The sequence below is a fragment of the Filicampus tigris genome, chromosome 6 (assembly GCF_054856515.1).
Source record: "Filicampus tigris isolate MCC_2025a chromosome 6, RoL_Ftig_1.0, whole genome shotgun sequence".
Taxonomy (NCBI): Eukaryota; Metazoa; Chordata; class Actinopteri; order Syngnathiformes; family Syngnathidae; genus Filicampus; species Filicampus tigris.
Window position 1 is genome coordinate 16008982 of NC_141222.1, and position 18326 is coordinate 16027307.

The following is an 18326-nucleotide window of genomic DNA, read 5'->3' on the forward strand; positions in this document are numbered from 1 at the left end:
CAACAGATTCAGAGCAGTAAGCAATTCCTCTTTCATGGCCTTATTTGAAAAATATATATATATTTTACATGTCACATGTTGTTGCGAGCTAGTTAGCATATGGACTTTTATGCTGTTCTCATAGCTTTGACTGCCTGTGCGTTTATCAAAAAGCTACACTAAAATCGCCGGCACAAATGAAGTTGTGCCCATTTTTACACCAAGCACACAGGCGCTAGTCTACCAAAATAGGGCCCTAAGTTTTTACTAACAGCAATCATCTTTTCTTTATTATCAGTAAATCTCCACTATGTAAAGATGTCAACTGCGGTCTACTGCGGTCTACTTCTCTCCTCATTAACATATTTTATACAGTGTCAGCAGCTATTCAGGTCGGGGGAAAAATAATAACGTGCTTACTTTGATAAAATAAGGAGGACAGTGGAATCTGTAACTTTTTTCAAATGAAGAGAGCACAGGGAAAAAGTAATCTGGCAAATAAGTAGAGTAACAAAGTATTTGTACTTTAATACTTCCCCCTGCTGTCCAACAGTTTCTAAAATTAAGTGGATATATTTTGTTATATATTAAGTTATGTTCCTGTCTTAAGTTTTAACAGGAATTATATTGTGTTCCTGGCTTAACAATCAACAATCAGTGTGTTTTCTTATGGCTTCCCATGTTAACACAAGACTGTAGTGTCAGCTGACAGGTGGCGGTTAAAGAACCCATGCCCTCTTGCACTTTTTGTTTTGCATTATTTGCTTTATTTCTGTTCTCAAATCTTCCCTGCACCCTTTAGTGTGTACAGCATGTTTGTAGAGCAAAGTTGACCCACAGCAATGGAGTTTATGAAACATTTGTCTAAGTGCTTGATAATAGTTGATTTACCAAGGATGTGTGTCCATTCACCAAGGTTGGTGCCAAAGTCCTCTGCCTTGCAACACATTTATGGACGGCCCTCCCCCCGACCCCACCATTTAAAAAAAAAAAAAACTTTCCACAATCACGTTAAAAGTTAAAGTGTGGCAGTCATAGTTTATAGTTTTTTTCCCTATACAGCTTTTGGGGAAAACTGTGGCCTAAATTATACAAGACATCAACATATCACTTGAGATTTCACCTCTGTGATTCAAAAAGGATTAACTCCGCAATTGCGTTTTGCCTTTCTTTGGCGAAAGAAAAAATGTCTGATGAGGACCATATGGACCAAGAAATGACACATGATTGTTTTTGACAATGCTTTTTATTTATCTATTTCTTACTATAAATATAACAAGGCAGAAAAAAAAAGTCTTTTTAATACAACCCCTAAGATAGAAGTCAGTCTTCATAGGTCTACAAAGGTAAAGCACATGTTGGCAATAAGGCACATACTAAGAGTTTGTATGGTGACACCTATGGTTAAACTAGGCTTCTGTGTATTGCTTAACACCAATGAGCAGTGTTGTCGTGTGGGTGAAATGCAAGCAAAATGAAAGTAAAGCAGCAGTTCGGAGTGAGGCAGAACCAGGAAGTGATTTTTGTCAAACAAACATGTTTTTAATGGCCATTGGACCATACTTGTTTTTATAGCTTGGCCAAGACTGAACTCCAGTTTAGTTAAAGACCACTGCAAAAGTTGTTGTCTTGCTTATGATAAAATGAAGGTTAAAGAGCAACTCAAAACACCTAAACCAGTTCAAAATAGTAAAAAAAAAAATTTAAAAAAGAAGAAGAAAAGAACACTCAATACAATAACTTGAGTGCTTTAAACTACTGGACACTTTGGCAGAAAAGAAACTACTTTTGTTACTCAGACTTTTGAAAAATCTCTAAACAATGTTAATAAAGAAAAAGTTATCAAATATATTATACCTTTTCTTCTCACGTTATACACAACACATGTAATGCATATATTAATTAAATATATCCTGATGTTTTGTCATCATACATGAAAAATAATAAAAGCAGTCGTCACCAGTTGTGGGTATTTAAAATGGTGGGTTGGACCAAACTCAAACTTTTTTCTATTTCTTTCTTCTCTGTCTCCTGTTCTTTAATGCGTTTATATTGATTTTGATTTTTGGCATACAGGTCATATTTTGGTATGCTTGGGTCCCGAGATGGAGCTAAATTCATAACTTGGGTCGTGAGCTGAAAAAGCGTGGGAAACCCTGATTTAGATTGATAGTCTGTCCTTCATAGTAACAAAAATAAAAATAATAAACGGTTGAGATAATGCACTCCCTTAAAAATGACTTTCCTCTCACATGAGACCACTGTGAGCTGGTGTGACTGACAACTCGTATTTTATATCAGCACCAGGTCAGGTATTGCTCCAATTGTTTCCACTTTGAGGTCCCAGGTGCAGAGTTTCTTTTTAAAATTGCCTATTAAAACATACGGAGGACTGATTCCGCACTCTTGAAACTGTCAAAAGTAACCCAAAATGGGTGAAATAGCTAACCCAGCGCTGGGTCCAAAAGAGACCGGGCCAATGGTGGGTTATTTACGTCCAGCGTATTGGATTGAGGATTTGACCCAACATGTTGGGTCCAACACGGGAACTATCCATACTAATGAGTTCAATCTACCAATAGGTCAAAATAGTGAACCCAAACGTTGTTAAAAGTAACCCAATCTGCTCAAAATCCACAGCTACCTAGCGAGTGAGACGGCCCAGCATTTTTTAGTTTGTGACTGATTGATGGAACAGTCAAGTCGCCCGCATGTACAGTATCTCTTCATCTGTTGCCATAGTTTGAAGGCGGGTAAAGAAATGAATAGAATGTTGTTGTATGGAGGAGGTAGCCTTGTCATGTTACCCCAATACTGCAACATCACAAATTCACCGGACTTGTGCGTCATCCTAAGTCCAGAACCATTCAAGAATCTTTCCACTTCAGACTTTATTATGGAAGGCACAGTGGAAGATTAAAAAAAAAAACAACAACAGACCAGCGTGGCATAAAAAGTACGTGTAAGGCACTGTGGCGAGGCCTCTTTTTAATATTCTCAGACAGTGTATGTACTGTAAGCTTAGTTAGCATGGATCCACTAATGTCCATAGAGAAAAGGCCTCTAATTTTTCTGCATATTTGTTCACCTTTCATGAGTCAAACATGAAAACGACGATATAAATGAGAAACATTCAGTCTTAGTCCCCAGCGAGAAAAAAAAAACATATGTGATGTTGCCATTTTTCATATATTAAAAAATGCTGTTATGTTTGCTTTCTATCTGTTCTAAAAAAAACACACACACACACACACACACTTTCAACTGGGGACATTTCTTCAAATAAACCAAGAAGTGTGTTCAAATAGTTGAAGCAGCGACACTGAAACGAACAAACCAGTTCTAGGCCATTGAACACACCACTTGAAAACCTTCATTTGAAAAGAACCACAACAAAAATACAGCTAAATGAGCCAAATTAGTACCAAGCAGGCATGTATGTTTGAAGCATAAACATTCAATCAGCATGGACGGACAGCATCACCTACAGCTCTCAGCAAGAAAAGAATACTAAAATATACTAGTGGGAAAAAAAAAATACTAAAACATTCATTAGTATATGCAAAACAGTTGGCTTCAGTGGTATCCTCTCATGTCAGTAGTTCTGAACTTTTCTTCCCCCACTTTTAGTTAAAAAGGTTATCATTACCCCCTAAAATACAAAGCTAAACCTACAGTAATGGAACTTTAAATATGTCTTCTCTTCATAAATACTTGAATGTACCTTCAGGGTTTTGTCGCTATAGCAACCTGATGATGAGGCCGTGGGTCAATGACAAGATGGCGTTGTTTTGTTAGTTTTGCTCACAGTTGAGACAAGGCTGTCCCCGCACAGAAGTAAAATTCCTCCAACAGCAGATCGCCTCATCTAATTTGCATCAATATGTGTGCCATGAAGTTGCCTTTGTTTAAGTTTAAACACAGGCCGATAGGTGTTGCACACTCTTCCGCCATGTGTGCTCATAGTCGTTTCTTCAAGCGTCACTTGCATTTTGGGTGTGCTCAGAGGTTCCCCGAGTCCACAGGTATTTACTTTGAATGCACGCTGTAGAGACGTTACAGCGGTGGATCAGTCACAGGCAGAATAACGCTGGTGTTTACTTCACGCGGGCCGAGCCACCACGCATCAATACTGGTAGACGTCGTGGATGGGCAGCTGGAATGCTGTTGCCGGGAAGGCTTGCGGCACGGCGTAGCCGGCGTAGCCCCCGTACGCCGCGGCCGCCACTGCCGCGTTCTTCTGCAGGGCGGCCAGGGCGGCTGTGTTGGCCGCATAGTTTGTGATGGGCACATATCCGGCGCCATACAGGCCGCCGGCTGCTTGGATGCGTGGGACATTGTGGGCCATGGCATAGATGGGAGTGATTGGACGGCCCTGGAGAATGGAGGGGAAAGAAGATGAATGCAAACTCAAGGCCCCGGGGGTCAGATCTGGCCTATCACATCATTTTAGGGTTCCCACTGAAGCAAATAGTTTGTCTACCAAACGTTTCCTGCTAACTACTGTAGGTTTGTTTGCTTCAAATTGGTAGACTACTGTACTGGGCTGAAAAAAAAAAAATCTATGACGTCATTGATTAATTGACTGCGACTTCACTTTCATCACATCATGGCCAACTATAAACAATTTTTAGTCGTTCAACCCCTAATCATAAGGTCTAAGGTACGTACCTATGGTTTTCACTCACAACGGCCCTCTGTGGGAGACTCGAAAACGAGTAGACACCCCTGTTGTAAAATGTGATCATTCCTTTATGGAGGAAGACAACCAGTCACACTAAGTGGGAACTATACTTCAATGTTCCCATAAGGAACAACTAAAACTGATTAAACCAACCCAGTTATCAACTGTCCAAGCAATATTTTAAATTACAGCTTAACATCCTCGAAGGGGAAATCAACCCAAACATATATTTTTTAAGTATATGTTCCGAGCAGGCCCCCTAGTTGAAACACAGCATTTTGATTAATATTGTGCTTGTGGAACATGAGTTAAGCAGCAAAATCCACCCGTTTAGCCATCTCAGGGGGCGGCCATTTTGTCACTTCTGTCAACTGAAGATGACACAGTTGCTCAGGGCTCAGGTAACGACCAATCACGACTCAGCTTCAAAAAACAGGTGAGCTGTGTTTGGTCATTACCTGAGTAACTGTGATGTAATGTCGACAGAAATGACAAAATGGCCGCCCCCAGAGATGGCTAAAAACGGGTGGATTAACTCTTATTCTACAAACCCAGTATTAACCAGAATGCCTTGTTTCACCTAGTGGGCCTGCATAGAACATATTTTTGAAAAAAATATGTTTGGGTTGACTTCCTATAACTGTCATACACATGTAAAAATAAGTTAACCACCATAATATTAATACAATAAAACATTCTAAACCCTCTAATGGACAAAGTAAACTCTAATAAAGTCAGGAGTCAATGCTTAGAAGATTTGAGCTAAACAAATCTCTAATAAGCTACACTGAATGCTATCTTCTTCTTCAATGCTGTGTTCAATCTTCTTCAACCCGAATTCAAACATGTTCAACAACACTAACAAACTACAACCATTGCGAAATGATGTCCGTTCTAACAGTGTCAATTATAATTCAGCATCATTATTTCCATTCACTCGACAACTCCCTCAAATAGAAGAAAGCCTAATAATAAGCTACCAAGGAAACATGCAGTAATAAGGAGGAACTATTGTATGTGTGTAAAATGTGGCTGCACATTCTTCATTTGTACATATTTTTGAGACGGGAGGCGGCGCGCATACCTGAAAAGGTGGAGGAGTGGAGACCGGCAGAACCGTGGCGGCGGCGGCAGGAGCCGAGGTGTGTTCGGGGTGTTGCATGGCCAGAGGGTTAATAAGGTGCTCCACTGCGTGCACCTTGCCCTCCTCCATCAGCTTGGCCGCGGGGGCCGCGCTGAACACTGGGTACTGCCCGGCCAGAGTCGGCAATGCCACTGCAGACGGACAGAGACGTGAGTGACGGTTTGGGTCACGGACAGAAATAGAGAAGGATCTGTCTAACAGCAGAAGACCAGCACATTCGATACATCCACCCATGCTCAAAAAGACACACTGATTAAAAAAAAAAAAAAAAGCTACAAAAAAAGAAGAAGCTAAAGGAGAGAAGTTATGTTAGAAGGGAAGAATAAGATAAGCAGGTAGTGTTTGAATGTGATTTAGAATAGAATACTGCTCAATTGTGGAATTAATCCCATTGCTCCAACACACAAATGCACACCTTCGGAATGAGCACAAGGTCATCATTGTTTCAGATGGACAAAAGTCTTTTCAATCCCAGGCTAATCCTGTTAATTCCACACCGACTAAACTACAAATATTTAACTCTTCAAAGTTTCGGTCACTAACAAAGCTTCCAATTAACAAACAAATGTACAGTATGTGGTGGGTGAAGTATTGTTTGTGCCTTGCTTCATGGTAGGGATGCTCGATTATGAAAAAAATATGAATCATGGTTATTTTGGTAATAATTGAAATCCCGATTATTCAAACGATCATTTATTTTGTGGTACAAAACAAGAAATTGTTTAACACTTTAATTATGGAAGTTACTTTTGGCCCAAACAAAATTTCTAAAATCAGTTGTTATAAAAAAAAAATTAAAAAATGGTGCAAATGCATGAATTCATGTATGGTTTAATTGAATAAACAAACATATATTAATAATCATTTTTTAACATTATGAAAATTTTGTAATCATGGAGTGTAACAATCATAATTGTAATTGAATTTCGATTAATTGCACAGCCCTACTTCGTGGTAATGGATGTTCAATGTCTCAGTTATATTTCAGGATTAATTATCATTCACATTTTACACTTGACGACTCAACTACATGTACCATTCAGCCTTTCCTCTAATTGCTGTATCCATATTATCCCACTGGGGGAAAAGAAGAAGTAGTATAATTGCTTTTACAAAGGCCTTGTTTCCATGTAAGCACTACAGTTCGGTACACTACAACCGGATTAAGTTAGCCTTTACATTGTGGATGTGTAGATAGGATGACTTTATAGAAGAAGAACAATGTGTAATTGTATCAGTGACAAGATAATCAATGAAACACAGCTTTGTGCTCTGTGTGGATATTATTTGTAAACAAGGAACACAAATGTTGTTAAAGTATTTGTTTAACAGGGATTTTCCTCCAATTCTATAGTAGCCCCAAGTGCTTACAGGTAGAAAAGCCTTTATTATTGTTTTTATTTTGAATATATAAACCAAGTCTGAATCGAAATGAAAGAGAACAACTTCATCAATAAAACACGTGGCAAAAAAAAATACACATCTGCATGGTTTTGTGTCGACTGATAATATGGAGACACGTAACCTAGTTCCACCTCCTACTGCAGTGCATTATTGATAGAAGCCAAGAATAAAAGGACTGCTCGGCAGTTACACATTCCATTACCGTTGTAAAACCAACACGACTACTTACAGTCACTGTCTACCGTTGACTAAAGTCCCACCCTTGGCCACTGTTCGAGGAAACTCGACACATGAAAGCTGTTTGTCTTAGGTTCACATTAGGTTCGGAATGTTAATACTTTCGTTTTCATCTGTAATTGCTAACAACGTCATCAGTCATTCATTTCAACCAGCAGGCATTCCCGCAAACAATAAGTGAACATATTGCACTCGGTCACGAATGTTGTGTTACTATTTGGTGTTGCTATTTTGTGTTACTGTTTTCGATAAGAAATCGGAAGAGTGGACACATAGTAATGAATGAAGTGACAAAACATTTCTTTAGCCTGGGAGACAGGTTAGAATTTTGATTCCAGTCTTGACTGAAACTGCTGTAGGGCGATTGCCACGGAGTACAATTTTCACTTTCTTTTTAAATTACATAAGAAAAAAAATACAGTCGTATTTTTAGAGGCTGATGAGATGAAACGGCAATTCAGTCAAAATCTGGAGTTGCCACTATACAAAGAAAAGGTTATAGAAACTCAGGACTCAATGCACATTATTTACAATTCAATGTTCGGACAGACAACAGCACTGAGTGATTAATTATTATTTTGAACATTGTTTATTTTGCAATGTCACCAAAATGTTCCTGTTCACCTTTCGAAGGGATTTAAATTTATTACAGAGCAAATAATTATTACTGGACTTCCTGGGTCCTATTTTATCATGTTAGCAGGCAATGTTGGTTACAATGCAGCCACCATGTGAGCCAGTAACATACTGTTGTAACCTGACACTCCAGATGGCCTGTTTTACAAAAGTTTAGCTTCGCAAACCCACCTGGGAAAAAGCTAGCTTGACAGGTAGGCACAGTGAAAGCATCCTTTCCATAAGGTAAATGTTCCATTACTCAGTTGGCAGTTCCTTTAGTGGAGAAATATCTTTTAGGATCTAAAACTATCTAACTTACCTATCCAGTTCTGATTAAACTGCTGCTATGACAACGTCAATGCTAATCTTTTTGATTCATTGCTCTTTTCAGTAACTCGAAACTGAAAAGAAACCCACCTCCTCGCACTTGATTGGTGATTTGATTAGATTTGGTGCGATAAATTTCAAACCTCTGTTCTTGAAAGTGCAGCCAACTTGCAAGGTTATTAGCACAGTGTTGTTATCAGTCCAAGCATTGCGTAAGACACATTTCTTTTTGCGTTAAGAGCAAATAGCAGTTACCATCTGATCACGCAAGGAAGGACATATTCATTCTTTGAATCATTTGACAATGGCCGTCCTTTAGCATGTCCATCCAGCAACAACTAACATTTTGATTTAGGAAAGTGTTATTCACAGCACACAGGACAGAGACAGAAACAATGAGTTCTTACAGAAATACATGAAACGACCATCAGTGTCATTGCCTGTATTCTATGCAAGAACAGCGCGGGAAGAAGAAACAGACGGAAGGGTTTAGTAAAGGCTTTTGAGATGGGTGAGGGTAGGGATGGCTATGTCTATCTCACTGACTTGTGCCTGGTTTGATGGCAACTGGGTTGACGGAGGCAGCAAGCTCCAGACTGGGCATCAGTTCATAGGACTTTTCGGGCAGCTTGGTCTTACCCTCATGGTAGCGGCTGTAGATGCCACGACCGGCAGAGTAACCCCCCAGGTATGATCCCCGAGGACCAGGGGTACGGTTACCTGTGGCGGCGCGACCACGACCTCGCACAGTACCTGCTTGAATACAACGGGTCATTGGATTACTGGGGTAATGGTTTGGGACTTTTTCTTGAAATTTGTGTTATGGACAACATGCTAACGGGCAAGGATAAGATGAAATGGCAGTGTTGATATGAGCAATGTTGGTTTGAGTTCAATTGGTAGCTATTTAAGGGCCACGTTATTCTGTTTCAATGTTCTGACTCCTGAATTGTATCTGGGCTCCATGATGTTCTCTGCCATGTTGTGGATATACATCCATGAGATGGCGGAAGGAGATAGCGTAGCAGGAAAGGGATGGTGTTAGAAAATGTATAGTTTTTCCACATAGCAAGAAGGCTAATTGTTCATTGAGAGAATAAGTAGAAATGAGCGATTACCATTGTTCTGTATCAATGAGGTTCCTTTGGAGAGAAAACCAAAACACAATGATTGTTGATAGTCAGATCGATTTTCCTGCTTCCACCATATTCAATCAATCATCCAAGATAACGGGATTAACATTCATGACGTCATCACTCTGTTGTTGTCTTTTATGATTTGAAGGACAGACCTTCATCAATTCAAGTTTATCTTGATCAAGATTGAGTTTCCTTTCAATTTAAAGTGTTCATTGCATTATACGCAACTTGACGTAATTATACGATTTTAGCGATGGGATTCCCCAAATCCTGCAACTACCAGCATTTACGAAAAGATGAAGAAGAGAAATTGTTCTAACCTTTCACAAAGTAGTCCCTGTTGGGTCCGATGAGTGTATTGTAGGGATAACCGTAGTAGGCCAATGTGTAAGGGTCACACTGGTAGACATAGTTTTGCTGTGGAGCTTCTGGAGCAGCAGAAACCCCCTTTGATGCCTTCTGGCGTGAGTACTGCTCTTTGTCAACTGGCTTGGCAAGTGTGACCTCAATGCAGGAGCCCTCCACCTCTGTTCCATTGAGGTGGTCCATGGCCAGCACGGCATCATCACGGGATGTGAAGTGAACAAAGGCATAGTCACGGATTTTCTTCACTCGCTCAACACAACCTGGATTCCACTGACTAAACACCTGGTTGATAAAGAAAATACGATTGTTGTTTCTTGAAACACAGTCAATGTGATTAGCAGAGGTGGCTAATCCAGGTCCAGAAAGTAAAAACCCTGCCACAGTTCGGCTTTAGCCACAGGTGCTTCTACTCAACCGGCAGGTAAACGAGCTCAGTTGATTAGAAGCACCTGTGGCTAAAACCGAACTGTGGCAGTGTTTTTCCTGTCTGGATCTGGATTACCCACCTCTGGTGATTAGCTCAACTAAAGTGTCCCATTACTATTGTCAGGGCAACCTACCTGTTTAATTGTATCCTCGCTGGTCTCCATCATAAGATTCCTGACGTAGAGTATTTTCACAGTCTCCATGACATCTTCATCCACATCAATTTCTGGCTCTGCCCAGTCCACTGCAATCTGGTGACCCCACAGCTGAATGCGTCCAGGCATCAGTTTCCTGCGGGCCATGGCAGCCGCACGGTGCGACTCGTATTCTACAAAGGCAAAGCCACGGTTCTTCATCTTGTCTGCAGCGCTGGCGTAAACAATCACATCTAGCACGCCCTCGGTCACCTTGGAGACCTCCTCCAGAATCTCCTCACGCTTTTTGGTCTTGGGGATACCACCAATGAAAAGACGGCAGTTGTCTACGGAGGAGCAGACCCCGAGGAGCCGTCCGGGCCGCACCTCGTAGTTGTTGAGCTCCCGCACGGCCCGCTTGGCCTCGTGTTTCTCAGTGTACATCACAAAAGCGTAGCCCCGATTCTTCCCATCAAAGTCCATCATCAGGCGCATCTCGTAGATGCGGCCCACAGACTCGAACACGGGGACAAGCTCATCCTCATAAACATCTCTTGGGATCTTGCCCACAAAGATCTCACATCCCCTCGGTGGAGACGGGCCGTTCCAACCGGGAGGGGGCCCGTATTTACGTTGGCCATTTTCCTGGACCATACCGTAGCCAGTGCGCTCCATCAAGGCCACCAGCGCAGCCTCATTGGGAGTGCCTGCAACACCCTCCGGAATGTTGATCTGTCCAAGGAGAGCGTGGTGGGAGGCGCCGGTGGATTTGCAAAGCTTGGAGGGGGCAGTATTGTTGCTCATGGTTGAAGAGGAAGCAGGATCTTCGGCTGTCATTCTGATAAAAACATCCAATTAGATCTGTGGCCTAAGGAAGGCAAAGAGATTGGGAGAAATCATTCTTTGGTTATTGTAAAATACTTGAACGACATTCGATCATATCTTGTATGTAATTCCTGAATAAAACTCAATATGTCAAAAACGATTAGAAACCGATACGTGAGGTCGTTTGGTAGGCTTAACATGACAATCAGCAATAAACGCGCAAGCTGCCTCATGCTATCAGTAGTTTTACAACCCTGTTTTGTTCGCTTCCTAAGACTCTTTTCTGATCTCTGACCCCCATAAGGGAGATTGTCATAAGTCATAAACCCTTAAACTTTCGTTCAAGGTTCACCGAGGTCGGCTCGGTCACATGTTCACTACGACTGAGGGGCGGAGGCGCCACTGGTAGGTACATGCACTCTACCTCTATGCACATTTAACTGTTTAGCAGACTGTAGCTGCATGAGGGTGTCGGATATTCAACCCCATGCTCAATATGAATGTAACACTGCACACTGTGTGTTTGCGTGTGCACGTGCATGTGCATTCTCTTTATTAATACCGTACCTCCATAAAAAGAACAGAGAACAATCAGCTTCCTAAGCGTTAAACCTCTTATTCCTCAACACTGGCAGCATTCAGAAAGCAAAAACCCACAGCATTAAATCCCTAATCACCACAATGTGAGGCAACCAATCATCTCGGACTATGCGTGGGTGTGTGGGTGTTTTGCTTCTTTCGATTGTTTGGACATTTGATGGTGAGCGTGAGGCAGTCCACAAAGGTTGAAAAAAAAAAAAAAAAAAAAAACTCTACAAAGCCAAGCAACCATGGTAACGCGAGCGTTCATTTGACCTGAACCAATATCTCATCACCCCCACCCAACACGCACACATACACACGCACACACACCTGCTCATGCTACAAATACCCTGGATTGTAAATGATGAACATATCAGATTCTTTATTCATGCAAAAGTGCAGGAGCCAAGAGTGATGAAACCGCATGTCGCTTATTTGCTATCTTCAGTCATTAGCTGAGCGTGACGAGGTCAAGATGATATATTAGAGCATTTCATGGACCTGTTCCACTTGCTATTCTTGCTATTCTTGATGATTAAGTATATAAGTGAGCTTCATAAGCCCAAAACAATAGTCAAAAGGATTATTAAAACGCAAGGAAGGACCACCTCTCAGACTGTGGACCGTTGACATTAGTCTAATCCAATCACGACTCACTGTGTGTTTGCGTGTGCGTGTGTGTTGGGTAAGAGCAGCAACAGGTAGATGATTAACCCACCACCACAAATTGGAGCTTTTGCTCAAAAGTGAGCTTTACTCTCAGCACCAAAATCTCATTTTCGGAGCGAGACAACAACAACAACAGTAAAGAACGCACGCTATCTCCTATCTCATCTACACTGACTTTGCGACAACAGGATCACGTCAACTGAGGGGTCATTCAGCAGCTCCCCCGGCTAAAGGTTGTGAATGAACCAGAGGAGAAGTTAAAGCTGCGAAGGCTTGAGTGGCTAATCTGCCAGGTTATGAGTCGCTGTAAAGGCTTTGAGAGATCAGCCACGTGTTTATAATTGATAGAAGCACCTGATTCCTTGTGTATTAACAATGTCTTACAGAGGACCACGTTGTTTTACGAGCGCAGAAAAGGCTTTTACAAGCATCCTTCTGGGCTAAGCCATAAAGTTGGACGCTGTAAAATGGGCTCATAATTCCACACAGTAGGAAGAATAAAGAATAAGAAGATACTGTAGGCCTATAATGACTCTCTCTGAGCTACAATATATTAAGGCTGCATTCCAATTGAACAGCTATATCAGTAATTCTGCCTTTACAAATGTTGCCTAGGTATCCATTGAACAAAGCAATATTTTGTCCTTTGTATTTTGCAAGTAAATCACTACAGTAAATTCAGCGCTATTCATTATATTTATTGTATTATTGTCGTTCACAGTGGTGCAGAGGTGCAATGCATCACACTGAGATGTTTCAAATTATATAAGATAGCCTATTTAAGCTCCATTTGAGGGGCAAAGTTTAATAATAGTAATAATAATAATAATAAGGCAGGCTAAACATGATGTACTGGATCTGTACATATTGTGCAGGTAAACCTTCAGCTGAGGTGTCTACAGCAAAATTTGTGGTAGTCAAATTGAAGAAATCTAAAGCGTCTGTGGAAGAAAAGTGCATCTCTCAGTTTCTATCCTAAATTGACACCGCTAATAATAAGTCGCCACGCTACGCTTGAAGGGACCACAAACCAAACACTGTACTACTACTTTAACATGCACAGATGCATTTTCACACAGCCTCAGGTCAAAAGAGTTCAAATTACCCTTCCTGGGTTGAGCGAATGTCATTGTGACTGAAGCAAGAGAGAGGCAAGGTCAAGTCCGAACAAAGAAGGAGATGGATGCAAAGAGAGGAGAGGCAAGCGAAGCGGATCATGCTGAAAAAGCTTGGGGATAGCTACCAAAGTTGCTTGACAGCACTCCACCGCTGGGCCGTCTGCTCTCAGGAGTGCCGGTCCACCTCCATGAGAGACAGGTTCAGCGGGGCACTGAACGCACACGGGCCGGCCTCCTCTACACAAACACTGCAAGCATGAGCGCTGATCAGGGTGGAGCTTGAACAGGTACAAATCTGTGTATGATGTGTGTGTGTGTGTGTGAGAGAGAGAGAGAGAGAGAGAGAGAGAGAGAGGGAGAGAAAAAGGGAAGGAGAGATGGCTGATGGGAAATGAAGTTGTCTTTTCTGCTTAGAGATGCAGAAAAGGAAAGGTGGAAAATAACAGGAAGCTTATGGAAGCTTTTAGAAACATCCTCTGGGTGTTTGGGGGGATTTTGCAGGATGATTTCTGTCCTGTCTGCACAAGATGTGAGCATCTCTGAGCATGTAGGTTTTCTTTTTCTTTTTTTTTTCTGTCAGTGGCTTAACTTAAGCAAACAACACACACCTTCCTGGGCAGCTAAGAGAGCAGAAGGAGAGAGGAAGAAGGGTGCAAAGTCCCATATGAGAGGGCTTGACTAGCTCTTGTAGTTTCTGTCTACAAAAAGTGCCCTCAAGAGCAGGAAAAGAGGGAGTGAAGGACAAACGAGAGCAGATGCGGTGAAATCAAGTGGGTGAGATTAAAGTCTCAGTGTGTGGCCAACAGTTTGCTTGAGTATCAGCTGCTATTGAAACTGGCTCCACTCCTTAACGACCGGGAAAACAACTGATAAGAAAGTCTAAACAGCACCAAGAACAAAGAGAAAAGATGAAAAAATTCTTTAGCATGGCTTTAAATCTTTAAAAATAAAAATATCCCCTCCTCTTCGTTGTGCCCACTGCCCACTTTTTTAAAATCTCTTTTTGAGAGGGGCATGTGAGCAAAGATGAATTGATATTAAAAAAAAAAATCAAACACTTGTATTAGCACAGGCCAGCCAGTTAAGACATGCATCAGGTGTTCTGAGGTGAGGGGGGGGGGGTGGGCTGAATTTCAGAACAATCAATGGTTAACTGTGTGGCCCCACAGGGAGACCTGACCTGAAAATCTTTTACGACTCTTTAAATTATGCGCCATTATTCCCTTGTATAACAATAGGACGAGAGTTGAAAGTAGAGCTCGGCCAATTTGATGATTTCTCAATCGATCAACTGCAAGAGAAGCACAATACATCACAGTTGTTCTCTTTTTCTGATTGAATATTATGTTACCAATCGTTGAAAAGTTTAAATTTAGTGCATTTAAACATCAAACACAAGTTGATCCGAGTTTGTTGAAATGAGGTTTTAAAAAGATAGCAATATTTGTTTTTAAAGTTGTTACGGTTTAAGCATAGTTCAATGTGAATTTTATAGACATTCAATGACTGTTATGTTAATGTTTGTAAGATGTCATATATTCATATATATATATATATATATATATATATATATATATATGTTTTTTTTTTTAATTAAAAAATATTTTCTTTTTTATTTATTTTATTTATTTATTTATTTTTAATGGTTTAGCAAAGTATCTTAGTTAAATCCCCAAAATCTGGTACCAGCTTAGGCAGAATGGTATTGCAAATATGATATATTTTGAGCGCATCTCTTTATGAGAAAGACACCTAAAAACGCTAATGGAACAACAGGTTGAACTGAGTTAAAGTTGTCACTGTATGACTTTGTTCTCTGTTGAGGCCAGGGCCGCATACACGCACACGCACACGCACACACACACACACACACACACTGAAATCTGCCAAGCAGACAAAAAGGCAGGAATAAAGTCAGCAATAAAACAGTGCTGGTAATCAGTATCTTGGCCTGTGAGCCAGTTTGGTTCTGCAAGTCATCCATGAAAGTAAATAAGTAGCATGTCACGTGCGCAAAGGGTCGCAGAGAGCGATGTGACCTGCGGGAGTGCTGCGTTGAGGCTCACACTGGACTTTCCAGGAAGCACTTCCTCCCAGTCAGATGCAGACACCGAGAAACAGCTTCAACACATTCCAAAAAGACAATTTCCTGTTGTGATTTCCAGCACATCTCCTACAGATTTCGATGTATTCGTACAAAGTGATGATGAAGTCCCCTAAACACCCAAAGAGATTCGATATTTTGCGTCTCGTTATCCAAGTGAACGAGTGAACAAGTGAAACAATGAGCTCGATGAAGGAGAAGTGACAACTGGGGCTAACCATTCATCGGGACACATGATGTCCTCACAGCGGAAGTTCACACAGTCACACTGATCATTTGGTCATGTGACAATCCGACAAGACTTTCGTATGCTTATGTTGCTGTGCGTATGTTTGGGTGAAAGATGGAGTGTGTATCTCGGGGACTGGGCATTTTACAGACATGTAGTAAATATAACAAAATAATAAATTGATGAATTGCGGTGGGCAGCACGGTGGACTAGTTAAACATCTGTGTCACAGCTCTGAGGATTGACATTTGAATCTCGACTCCAGCTTATCTTTGTGGAGTTTGTTCTCTGTGTGCTCGTGTGGGTTTTCTCCCACCTAAATATGCATGTTAGGTTCAGTGAAAACTATATCAGGGATGTGGCTGTATTTCAGGGCCCACTCACTCAAAGAATAATTTGATGTCAAGGGGACCAGCCAAGTAAAACACAGCATACTTTTCCCTTGGTTTTAGTGCAAAGCTATAGACGTATATTAGGGATATCATTTTATGGACCTCTATTTTAAACGTCTGAGAAAAATGTGATTGAATTTAAAGCCCAAAACTTTAAGTCATGGGTATTTGGAACTTGAAAATATAGTACAACACTTTTTTAACTAAATAAAGTATATTCAGTATATTTTCAACAGGAGCATAATAGTTATCAATATTTTTGCCCACCCTAAATGTATTTTTTATGTTTCAAAGTCATTCTGTGGGCTGGATTGAAGCTCCTAGCGGGCCAGTTGTGGCCCATGAGCCGTATGTTTGACACATTTGCTCTAAAGTGTCCATTGAGGTAACTGTGAGTTTGAACGGTTGTTTGTCTGCAGACAGCCTGCGATTGGCTAGTAACCAATCCAGGGTGTACGGACTGTGTGTCCGTTAGTCGGCTGGGATTGGCGCTAGCTCACCCATCAGCCATAAGGATAAGCACTCTCGAACATGAATGGACGAATAATTTCAGCTGATAATTCATACTAACGTCTAGCATGTTTCCACATTACATCAGCATTTAAAATTGAGTGGTTAAATCAACAATCGGACTGAGAGTCTTACATTCCCATGCTTTACATAGGCTATAACATTAGAAGATCAGCACATTGTAAAGACTTCCTGTACAAGTAGTGTAACATTTTGATAATAAAAGGTAACAACTGTTCATTTTGATGCTGATTCTGATTGTCGCCCGCAAGAGTTGAGAACTCCACTGCATCACATACTGTATTGACTGCTAGGTTGCTATTTAACACCGCTCTCGTATTGAATCTTATCGGATTGCGCAAGTGTACCTAATGAAGTGTCGTAGCTGGCACCATCATTCCTGTGGCTCACTCGAGCTCAAATAGTGGGGCGGGGTTGACGGCGCGCTAACGTACAAAACTATGATGACGTGTGACCATCGGGTGCGGGGCGTGATGTATGCAGGAAGACCAACGAACAGAGCAGAGAGGGAACTGACTGTATCCCCCCCCCCCCTCCCCCCATGATCTCGTCAGGCCTCCCTCGGAGCTCGAGAGCCCTTCAAAAGTGAAGGTGACCTGAAGAATTTCAGGTCAGATGGAGTGTGTGTGCGACTGCCCGCAGCCCGTTCCCCACTTCACCGCGGAGGGATGATTCCGGCTCATTTACCCTAAGAGCCCCCCTGCCTTTAGGAGCGTTTCAAAAACACTGCAATGAAACTGTACACTTTAAACTCAAAACAGAGCATTCGGATTGTCCGATTGAGCCATCACTTGAACCCCCGATTCAAACCTTAATAAGAGATTGCAGAATAAAGTTATGACCTGCGCTTTTTGGGTCCTCTACAAACACACATCACTAATAATAAGAGCTGATTTTGCTTTGGCTTGAGCCAAAAGGAGATTTGCCTTCTTGGCCAAACACATTCCTCTACTTAATCAGCTGGCCTAACCAAGGCAGGGACAACAACTTTAAAGCAATTATTACAGCTGACGGCGACATCATCGCTCACTCCCCAAATGCTCGCTGGGGCGAAACACTTGAATTCAACACTTTGCAACTTTGTTGGATGACTTCAACAAGGAAATATGAACAACTTCATTTTGGCAATTTTTTCATTGTCCTCCAACATGACTCCTCGCCCTCCATCATCAAACATTGGCCCGCCCATTCGACAAACACATCTTGAAATGTGGGTGTCAGTATCTGCGTGTGGAAACCGCCAATTCCAATCAACACAATGTTTATAGCCTTTCTCACAATGAACATCACATCAAACGTGTTTTGGTGGCATGTTTGAGTTTGCATTAGATTTAGATCACGCTGTTTCACAACACACACACACACACGCGTGTGGACACAACAAACAGGCCTTTAGTGGGGTAAAAGTCCAAAGATGA

At 41.5% G+C, this 18326-nt stretch overlaps 1 protein-coding gene across 15 annotated transcripts in view; it reads right to left on the reverse strand.

Moving 5' to 3' along the window:
• Window positions 1–1206: 1206 nt before the first annotated feature.
• Window positions 1207–18326, reverse strand: part of rbm47 (RNA binding motif protein 47) — a 32100-nt gene continuing 14980 nt past the window's right edge. For 5 of the 15 annotated variants that reach the window (XM_086034065.1, XM_086034063.1, XM_086034062.1 and 2 more), the window contains 6 exons: window positions 10459–11326; window positions 9853–10180; window positions 9512–9535; window positions 8940–9149; window positions 5748–5938; window positions 1207–4354 (listed from right to left, as the gene is read on the reverse strand). In XM_086034065.1, coding sequence (XP_085890191.1) covers window positions 4106–4354; window positions 5748–5938; window positions 8940–9149; window positions 9512–9535; window positions 9853–10180; window positions 10459–11295 — 1839 coding nt within the window. In that variant the 5' untranslated portion in view covers window positions 11296–11326 and the 3' untranslated portion in view covers window positions 1207–4105. Of the gene's footprint in view, window positions 4355–5747; window positions 5939–8939; window positions 9150–9511; window positions 9536–9852; window positions 10181–10458; window positions 11327–13777; window positions 13952–18326 lie in introns of those variants that run through there. The other 10 variants (XM_086034066.1, XM_086034073.1, XM_086034068.1 and 7 more) reach the window with 10 other exon arrangements.